Here is a 9,684-nt window from a genome sequence, read left to right as displayed (position 1 = left end):
CTGGCCCAGTTGTTGCCAGCTCCTCCTCCATGCTCCGACAGGTAGATGTTCTCTGGGTTGTAGAGCTTGGCATAGGGGGAGTTGAGGATGGAGTGGATCACCCGGGGCTCCAGGTCCAGCAGCACGGCCCGGGGGATGTAGTGCTCATCGTCTGCCTGTCAAGGGGAGTCCAGGAGGGGGCCCAATCAGCTAGGGTGGCCCAAGTCCTAAGTCCTCCCAACTCTGGCTCCCTCCAGCCCTCCCTCCTCAAGCCAGCCGCCTGGCCCCTCTGCCCAGCAGGGTTCCCAGTACCAGGCCACTCCCTTCCCTTCTGGCCCCTCGGGCCATTGCCGCCCTTGGCCAAGTCGCTGGGGGCACCTGGTAGAAAAAGACGTCCTTGCGGTCAGTGCCTTCGGTGGCGAACTCCTCCACGATGCCCTCGGGGCTGATACCATGCTCAGCGCACAGCTGTTTCCAGAACTCGAACCCAACTGGGGGGGAAGGGGCAGGCAGGGGAGAAAGAAGATATCTAGTTCCGGGCAGGTTCCAGTCAGGAGCGGGGGGACTGGGCGCCTGCGTCCAGGAATAAGAAGTCAAGCCGTAGGACTCTCCGGTGTCTGAGGAAAGGACTGTACGCCAGGGACAGGGCAGGGGAGGGCCCCTCGGGGCTGGGCAAGTGGACACTGGGTCAGGGATGTCTCGCCTTTCAGAGAACTACGATTCTGGCAAGGACAGATGGAGTCCAGGATCCTACAGCGAGATCACATTGACCCTAAGGAACCTGGCTAGCTGAGGGGCCGGAGTTTCGCTCACTCTGATTGCCGCACTGGCCCAACTGTAGGGTGATGATTTCCCTCGGCATCGCTCCTCAGGCACCGGCGTTGCAGCCGCTCCCGCCCGCAACGCCGCCGCACGCCAGCCCGCTCGCCGCAAGACGCAGGCGCGAAACAACAAACTCCACCCACGAACTTCATCCGCTCCAATGAGAACCGAGTTCTGGCAATGAATGGCATGTCTTTAAGCCCTGGCCTTCATTCATGCAGATTGCGCGTGCGCGGCTCCTGATCCGGCTCTGAGCCGACAGATCAGGTTCCGCGCCTCAACGCTGGCGGGGTACTTTGACTCGGCGTCCTCCCTTCCCTGTGGGTAGACGCCCGCTTGGGCCTGCGCGCAAGCGCGCTGTGGTGCGAAGCGGCCTCCCACGCCGAATCGCGCATCTGCGCAGTTGCTGTTATTGTGACTGTCGGGCCACGGCCCCGGATGTTGTGGCTGCCGGGGGGAGATGGCGGAGGCCGAAGGGGTGGCGGCGACCCCAGGCCCGGCTTCGGGGTCGACTTTCAGGAGCCGCCGAGATGTGTCAGGCTCCTGGGAGCGGGACCAGCAGGTTGAGGCGGCGCAGCGGGCCCTGGTCGAGGTGCTGGGGCCTTACGAGCCTCTACTGAGTCGGGTGCAGGCAGCCCTGGTGTGGGAGCGGCCAGCCAGGAGCGCCCTGTGGTGCCTGGGGCTGAACGCGGCTTTCTGGTGAGAGAACTGGACCCTTGGAAACCCTCCGAGTCCCGAGTTCGTCGGTTCCTCTAGGGCTGTACTCGCCTGCCCTGTTTTCTTCGCTGCACTGGCTCCTTCCTGTACCTGCCTAATTTTGCCTCACCTCTTTCCACTCCATCCCGCCTGCAGGCTTGGGCACCCCAGTTCTTCCCAGGGCCGTCCACCCGTCTTCTCTGCCTTACCGGTGCCCGTACCTCCGCCGTGCACATCTGGCGGGAGCTTCTGGTAACATCTTGAGCCGCTCAAGAGTGAGCTAGGGCGCCTCTTTTGAGCCCGGGAAAGCTGCGTCCCTTTAAAGCCATCGCTTCCTTTCTCTTGTCTGCTCAAGTGCAAGTTCTAGATTGTTTCCAGAGGTTTTAGTAGTTATTGTTGGAGTACAGGCGTGAAGTCTTGCAAAGGTATCCATAGGTGTGATTTTAAAACAAGCTTGAGCGAGTCGCATGAATTAGCATGTTGTATATCTAGGAAGGAAGTTTATGAAGTCTGAGCGTCAGTGTGAGCCCCCAAAGCTGAAAATTGAAAGAAAAGTACAAGCTTTTAAAGAACAGTTAGGAAATGACGGAGATTTCACCCGTTTCAAAGCCACCTGTGATTGTAACTCCTCCCTGTTCCAAGGAATTAGAGAGGCATCCTTAGCCATTGTTTATAGGCAAAGAAATTGAGGATGTCCAGTAGTGTGTGTGTGTTCCCGAGCTGGAAAAGTGGCACTATAAATACGCTTTATCTGTGTGTGTCATGCTCTGTGAAAATGGAACTGCTACTTCTCTCAGTTGTCATCACCTAAAGCGGACCTAGGACTTCATAGGAGCTAGCAACCATAGTTTTGGATTTATTCGTAATGGAAGAGGTTCCAAGGGAACTGACTTCTAGGGGGCCTTCTGCAGCTGAATGGATTAAGACTGTTCTGGATAAGCCTGAAACAAAATATGTGTGTTTTTTAAATGTGTTTTTGCTAAAAATAGCTTCCCCTTAAAATTGGTTTTAAAATCAAAACATTATCCTTTATCTGAAAGATTTTCAGTGAGCTGAAGCAGAACAAATAATTCCAAGTTCATTGACCTGAAGACAGTGTTCAGCTATTAAGCTAATCCTCTCCCAGTTTGAAAGAGACCCAGTTAAATGTGTCACAGTAGTCTCTGGCATTTGTGGCTTCCAGAGCCATTAGCATACTCGATGGTAAACTTTTCCTACTACTTCATTTATTCTTGGTAGTGCTTTTTCCCTTTTTTTTTTTTAGACAGAGTTTCGCTCTTATTGCCCAGGCTGGAGTGCAATGGTGCGATCTCGGCTCACTGCAACCTCCGCCTCCAGGATTCAAGCATTTCTCCTGCCTCAGCCCCCCAAGTAGCTGGGATTATAGGCATGAGCCACCAAAACTGGCTAATTTTGCATTTTTTAGTAGAGATGGGGTTTCTCCATGTTGGTCAGGCTGGTCTTGAACTCCCGACGTCAGGTGATCTGCCTGCCTCGGCCTCCCAGAGTGTTGGGATTGCAGGCGTGAGCCACCTCACCCAGCTTTTTTTTTTTTTTTTTTTTTTTTTTTTGAGACAAGGTCTTGCTTTATCACCCAGGCTGGGGTGCAATGGTATGATCTCGGCTCATTGCAACTTCCACATCTGGGCTCAAGCAATCCTCCCACCTCAGCCTCCACAGTAGCTGGGCAGAGGTGCACATCACCATGCTTGGCTAATTTTTAAAATTTTTTGTAGAGACAGGGTCTCACTATATTGTGCAGGCTGGTCTCGAACTCCTAGGCTCTGGTGATCCTCCCGCCTTGGCCTCCCAAAGTGCTGGGATTATAGGCATACACCACCGTGCCCAGCCAAGTGCTTCTTCCTTGACCCCTAGGTAGTGATTCCCATTGCTCTCTGTAGAAATCTTCACTATAGCACCTCACTGAAGAGTGTTTCATCCAGTCAAAACATTTCCCACAGTGGTTTCGGTCTCTCTAGCAAGAAGGCTGGGCCTCATTAAACCAATTTGTATCAAAGTATGACTACCTGATGAAAAAAGACACTTTATCAGGGTTTACTTATTTTTGTTTTGAGAAAGTTTCTCTCTTGTTGCCCAGGCTGGAGTGCAATGGCATGATCTCAGCTCACTGCAACCTCCCCCTCCCGGGTTCAAGCGATTCTCCTGCCTCAGCCTCCTGAGCAGCTGGGATTACAGGCATACACCACCAATGCCTGGCTAATTTTTGTATTTTTTTTTGTAGAGACAGAGTTTTGCCAGGTTGCCCAGGCTCATCTCAAACTCCTGAGTTCAAAGCAATCCGCCTGCCTCAGCCTCCCAATGTGCTGGGATTACAGGTGTGAGCCACTGCACTGTACCGGGCCTTAAATGGATTTTTAAACCAAAGATTTATTAATGCAAATGAATTGGTAGCATGTATGCTGTTCTTTTTGAGGAGGGGCCCCCCCCCTTTTTTTTTTTTTTGAGACAGAGTCTCCCTCTGTCGCCCAGGCTGAAGTGTAGTGGCGCCATCTGTGCTCACTGCAAGCTCCGCCTCCCAGGTTCACGCCATTCTCCTGACTCAGCCTCCCGAGTAACTGGGATTACAGGCACGTGCCACCACACCCGGCTAATTTTGTGTTTTTTTTTTTTTTTTGAGATGGAGTCTTGCTCTGTCGCCCAGGCTGGAGTGCAGTGGCCGGATCTCAGCTCACTGCAAGCTCCGCCTCCCAGGTTTATGCCATTCTCCTGCCTCAGCCTCCCGAGTAGCTGGGACTACAGGCGCCTGCCACCTCACCTGGCTAGTTTTTTGTATTTTTTTAGTAGAGACCGGGTTTCACCGTCCTAGCCAGGATGGTCTCGATCTCCTGACCTCGTGATCTGCCTGTCTCAGCCTCCCAAAGTGAATTTTTTGTATTTTTTAGTAGAGATGGGGTTTCACCGTGTTAGCCAGGATGGTCTCGATCTCCTGACCTCGTGATCCGCAAGGAGGGGACCTTTCATCTGCCCCTTGTCCAAGAGAGGTTTCTGAAGCAGAATGTGAGGTTGAGGTCTGCACATAAGGAGCTGCTGTGACTGGGATATATCTAGATGTTACAGCTAGCTTTAATTTGCGGGCCTCTACCAGTGTTTACTTAAGTTTATGAATATGCTATGTTTAGAGGCTCACTTCATACTCCTTTTGTACTCTGGGTCTCTTAAAGCATTGCTGTGATTGGTTTTTTATCTTTGGCATTTCCTAGTAGCTTGTCTGCTGTGTATCCAGAACACAGTTACTCTTGTTACAGTCCCATCACATTTCAAGAAGGTGTGGGAGAGAGACAACAAAGTGAGGATATGACTTTTTTTTTTTTTTTTTTTTTTTTTTGAGACGGAGTCTCGCTCTGTCACCCAGGCTGGACTGCAGTGGCTGGATCTCAGCTCACTGCAAGCTCCGCCTCCCGGGTTCACGCCATTCTCCGGCCTCAGCCTCCCGAGTAGCTGGGACTACAGGCGCCCGCCACCTCGCCCGGCTAGTTTTTTGTATTTCTTAATAGAGACGGGGTTTCACCGTGTTAGCCAGGATGGTCCTCGTCACCCGCCCGTCTCGGCCTCCCAAAGTGCTGGGATTACAGGCTTGAGCCACCGCGCCCGGCCTTTTTTTTTTTTTTTTAAGACGGAGTCTTGCTCTGTCGCCCAGGCTGGAGTGCAGTGGCATGATCTTGGCTCACTGCAAGCTCCAGTTCCCAGATTCACACCATTCTACTGCCTCAGCCTCCCAAGTAGCTGAGACTACAGGGGCCCACCACCATACCCGGCTAATTTTTTGTATTTTTTAGTAGAGACTGGGTTTCACTGTGTTAGCCAGAATAGTCTCGATCTCCTGACCACCGCGCCCAGCCTTTTTTTTTTTTTTTTTTTTTTTTGAGATGGAGTCTCCTCTGTCGCCCAGGCTGGAATGCAATGGCGTGATCTTGGCTCACTGCAATTTCCGCCTCCTAGATTCAAGCGATTCTCCCACCCTAGCCTGCCGAGTAGCTGGGATTATAGGCACCCACCATCATGCCTAGCTAATTTTTGTATTTTTGTAGAGACGGAGTTTCACCATGTTGGCCAGGCTGGTCTTGAACTCCTGACCTCAGGTGATCCACCCACCTCGGTCTCCCAAAGTGCTGGGATTACAGGCATGAGCCACTGTTTCTGGCCGAGGATGTGACTCTTGAGACTAAAAGAACAGTTGGGTATGCCATTTCTGGAGAGGACTCCTACCTATGAAAGGTACAGATACTGTTAAGTCCCCAGAAACTTGAATAGTCTGGCATTGGAGTTCACAAAATTGTTTGGGGAAATGAGCTTCCTTGGTAGGTAATTAGAGATTTAAAATGAAATTTGGGCTTCACATTCTAGTAGTATCATATTGAGTATGAGGGCTGACATTTCACTTAGGAATGTCGAAGAGTGTTCAGTTAACAAACATTTTAAATGTTTAAGAAAGGGAGGAGGATCATTAGCTCAAGTCAGAAAAATCAAATCTGAAATATTTAGTTTCTCTTTTATTATTTGTATTGAATAATGGGATAAAAATGGCATATCATTAACTGAGATTTTTGTGCATTTTGAGGTATTAGAAGATTGGATAGGAGTACAAAAAAAAATCAGAATTCAGGTAGGTAGCTCTTAATTTTCAGTGTTTTGTATACTCAGTCATATTTTGCTGTACCTGTGAATATGCCTTCTTACATCTTAAAAAAAAAAAAGATGGAGATAGATGTAGATACTTTGTCACTATAGTATTCCAAGGTTTTCACACTTTTTTTTTTCAGGTACCAGAGAATTTATGGTGGCCATATCAGAGATCTTCCAGCCTAGAGTACTTCTGGTCACTGATCTGTTATTATCTCTAGGATAATAATAGAAATGTCAGGCCGTTCCTTCCAATTGCTTGTGTTTTCATTAGCCTCAACCTCATCTGTGAATGAGTGATTTGGGGGAAGAATATGAGAGTCAGCAAGCATGTATCCTGACAGGATCAGAAAAGAACAGGTTTGGGTAACTTTTTGGTTTGACTCGTACTCTGAGATCAGAGGAGGGTAAATGAACCCTGGAAATGTGTGAACTCCAAGCTCCCTCTCCCACCTAACATGAAGACATAGTTCAAGGAGGCCTACATAACTGCTGAGCTCTTTCCCAGTTGTTTTTTTTTGTTTTTGTTTTTGTTTTGCTGGGGAAGGGGGGGTTGTGGGGGGGACAGGGTCTCGCTCTGTTGCCCAGGCTGGAGTGCAGTGGCACAATCATAGCTCGCTGTAGCCTCTACCTCCTGGGCTCCAGCAGTCCTCCTGCCTTAGTCTTCCAAGTAGCTGGGACTAGAGGCACATGCCACTGGGCCCAGCCTATTTAAAAAACTTTGTAGAGACACAATCTCAATATGTTGCCCAGGCTGGTCTCAAAGTGCTCAGCTCTAACAGCCCTCCCAGCTTGGCCTCCTAAAGTGCTAGGATTATAGGCATGACCCACTGCGCCTTGACTGCTTTGTGGTTTTTAACAATCTGTGAATCTACATAGTCTTTGAATTAGGGATATTGTTTTAGAGCAATCCACAAGCTGAGTCCCAAGTAGAGATATCTTATTGGGATCTGCTTTTTGCAGTCACTAGTCTCAGTTAACCATACTCTATTTCTAGGAGGTTATTATAGAATTTGTTATTTCACAAATGAAATGTAAAAATTGTCTCCTTCCCCCCCCCCAAAAAAAAATTTTAAAGATGACCCAAAGAAGTGATTAAGGATATACAGCAATTCTGAGTTAGAAGGTTATGATTTGAGTAAAAAATAATAGAAACAAGAAATGGAAGATGGGGGGCCCATTTAAGTAGAGATATTTGTTCTGTTAAAAAAAAAAATCTACACATCAGATTTCTAATGAAATCTGTTGAGCAAATGTTCCTGATGATAGTCTTTGCAGGGTTCTTGTCTTCGTGAGCCAAGAAGACTCCCAAGGATGCCTTGGTTTACTTCGCCTCTCTTTGCCTTTAGTTTTTATCTGCCCTAATTGTAAGGTTGAGTGCTTTCTCTCCACTATTAGCAGCTAGCTGGTTTCATTTCTGGTTTTTTTTTTGCAAGCAACAACTGTCACTGCATGATATAGGTTGGGTTAATTTTTCCTTTGAATTTACTGGTGACTTGGGCTCATTAACCAGGCAGTCACAAGTGCTATACAGTAACAGGCTTTCTGTCCCTGTAGAATGGGATGCTTTGTTTTGAAGTGCCCTTGAGACAAGCTTAATCTGTAATAACAAAGGAACCTAGAAGTCGTGTCTTTGAAAATAGACATGTGGTCATTATTTATGATTATAGCAAACTTTAATTTACTGGTACTAATAGTGAGGCTCCATGGTGTACTTAACCACAAAAGTTTCTGTTTGGTTCTGGAATTTCTCACGATGTTTCTGGACACCAGTTGCTATTCCAGGAATATTTTTAAATTATTTTTATTATTACTATTATTTTTGAGACAGAGTCTCGCTCTGTTGCCCAGGCTGGAGTGCAGTGGCGCAATCTCGGCTCACTGCAAGCTCCGCCTCCCAGGTTCACGCCATTCTCCTGCCTCAGCCTCCCCAGCAGCTGGGACTATAGGTGCCTACCACCATGCCCAGCTAATTTTTTGTTTATTTATTTATTTATTTGCATTTTTAGTAGAGACAGGGTTTCACTGTGTTAGCCAGGATGGTCTCGATCTCCTGACCTCGTGATCAGCCTGCCTTGGCCTCCCAAAGTGCTGGGATTACAGGCGTGAGCCACCGTGCCCGGCCTATTCATTTAATTGGATTTTAGTCCCTGACAAAGTGGAGGGACAGTTCACAAAAGGGGGAAAAACAAATCAATGGATATATAAAATTTCACTCTCACAAATAATAAAATAATTCAAATATATGTAAATGGCAATTATTTACTAATTTCTATCTTAAGTTTTTTTTTTGGTGGGGGACAGGATCTCACTGTTGCCCAGGCTAGAGAGCAGTGGTGTGATCATGGCTCACTGCAACCTCAACCTCCTGGGCTCAAGCCATCCTCCCACCTCAGCCTCTCAGGTAGTGGGGACTACAGGTGTGTGTCACCACACCTGGCTAATTGTTTTGTATTTTTCATAGAGACAGGGTTTCACCATGTTGCCCAGGCTGGTCTTGAACTGGGCTCCAGCAGTTTACCCACCTTGGCCTCCCAAAGTGCTGGGATTACAGGTATGAGCCGCCACACCTGGCTTTAAGTATTTTTAATGATCATATTTAATTCTGGGGAAAATATGGAAAAATTATGGCTGATAGGAACATAAATTGGACAGCCTTTTTTTTTTTTTTTGAGACGGAGTCTTGCTCTGTCCCCCAGGCTGGAGTGCAGTGGTGCGATCTTGGCTCACTGCAAGCTCCGCCTCCCAGGTTCACGCCATTCTCCTGCCTCAGCCTCCTGAGTAGCTGGGACTACAGAAACCTGCCCAGCTAACTTTTTTTTGTGTTTTTAGTAGAGACGGGGTTTCACCGTGTTAACCAGGATGGTCTCGATCTCCTGACCTTGTGATCTGTCCGTTTTGGCCTCCCAAAGTGCTGGGATTACAGGCGTGAGCCACCGTGCCAGGCCCCTGGACAGCCCTTCTAGCAGGTAGTTTGGTGACATATTTTAAGCCACTGAAGAAGCTTTTCCAGGGCTGGGGGAAATGGAGAAGGAATACTAATGGGTATGGGTTTCTTTTGGAGTGATGAAAATGTTCTAAAATTAGATAATGCTATTAGTTGTACAGCGCTGTGATTTTTTTTTTTTCATCTCTGCTGCTGGCAGATGAATTGAAAGGGAATTTTATCGTATACAAACCATTATCTCAATAAAGCTATTTTCTTACCTTTTTTTTTTTTTGAAACGGAGTCTCACTCCGTGGCCCAGACTGGAGTGCAGTGGTGTGATCTCGGCTCACTGTAACCTCTGCTTCTGAGATTCAAGCAGTTCTCCTGCCTCAGCCTCCTGAGTAGCTGGGACTACTGGTGTGCACCACCATGCCTGGCTAATTTTTGTATTTTTAGTAGAGACAGAGTTTCACCATATTGGCCAGGGTGGTCTTGAACTCTTGACCTCAAGTGACCCACCTGCCTCATCCTCCCAGAGTGCTGGGATTATAGATGTGAGCTACCATGCCGGACCAATAAAGCTATTTGGTTTTTTTTTTTTTTTTTTTTTTTTTTTT

The 9,684-nt window shown here is 48.0% G+C and overlaps 2 protein-coding genes across 3 annotated transcripts in view; one reads left to right on the top strand and one right to left on the bottom strand.

Annotated features, from left to right (window-relative positions):
• The window catches only part of LOC112610119 (tubulin gamma-2 chain-like), a 10,123-nt gene extending 8,903 nt beyond the window's left edge, over positions 1–1,220 (bottom strand). The window contains exons 1-3 of the mRNA XM_025363465.1: positions 793–1,220; positions 358–470; positions 6–155 (exon numbers count right to left, since the gene is read on the bottom strand). Coding sequence (XP_025219250.1) covers positions 6–155; positions 358–470; positions 793–841 — 312 coding nt within the window. The 5' untranslated portion in view covers positions 842–1,220. The remainder of the gene's footprint in view (positions 1–5; positions 156–357; positions 471–792) is intronic.
• The window catches only part of RETREG3 (reticulophagy regulator family member 3), an 85,253-nt gene that overhangs the window by 52,463 nt on the left and 23,106 nt on the right, over positions 1–9,684 (top strand). The window contains exon 1 of one of the 2 annotated variants that reach the window (XM_025362925.1): positions 1,160–1,500. The exons of the other annotated variant lie outside the window; for it this stretch is intronic. Within the exon in view, the coding sequence (XP_025218710.1) occupies positions 1,262–1,500 (239 nt within the window). The 5' untranslated portion in view covers positions 1,160–1,261. Of the gene's footprint in view, positions 1–1,159; positions 1,501–9,684 lie in introns of those variants that run through there. 2 annotated transcript variants of the gene reach the window in all.

This window comes from Theropithecus gelada, chromosome 16, assembly GCF_003255815.1.
Source record: "Theropithecus gelada isolate Dixy chromosome 16, Tgel_1.0, whole genome shotgun sequence".
Classification (NCBI taxonomy): Eukaryota; Metazoa; Chordata; class Mammalia; order Primates; family Cercopithecidae; genus Theropithecus; species Theropithecus gelada.
This window is presented reverse-complemented; position numbering and strand designations above follow the sequence as displayed.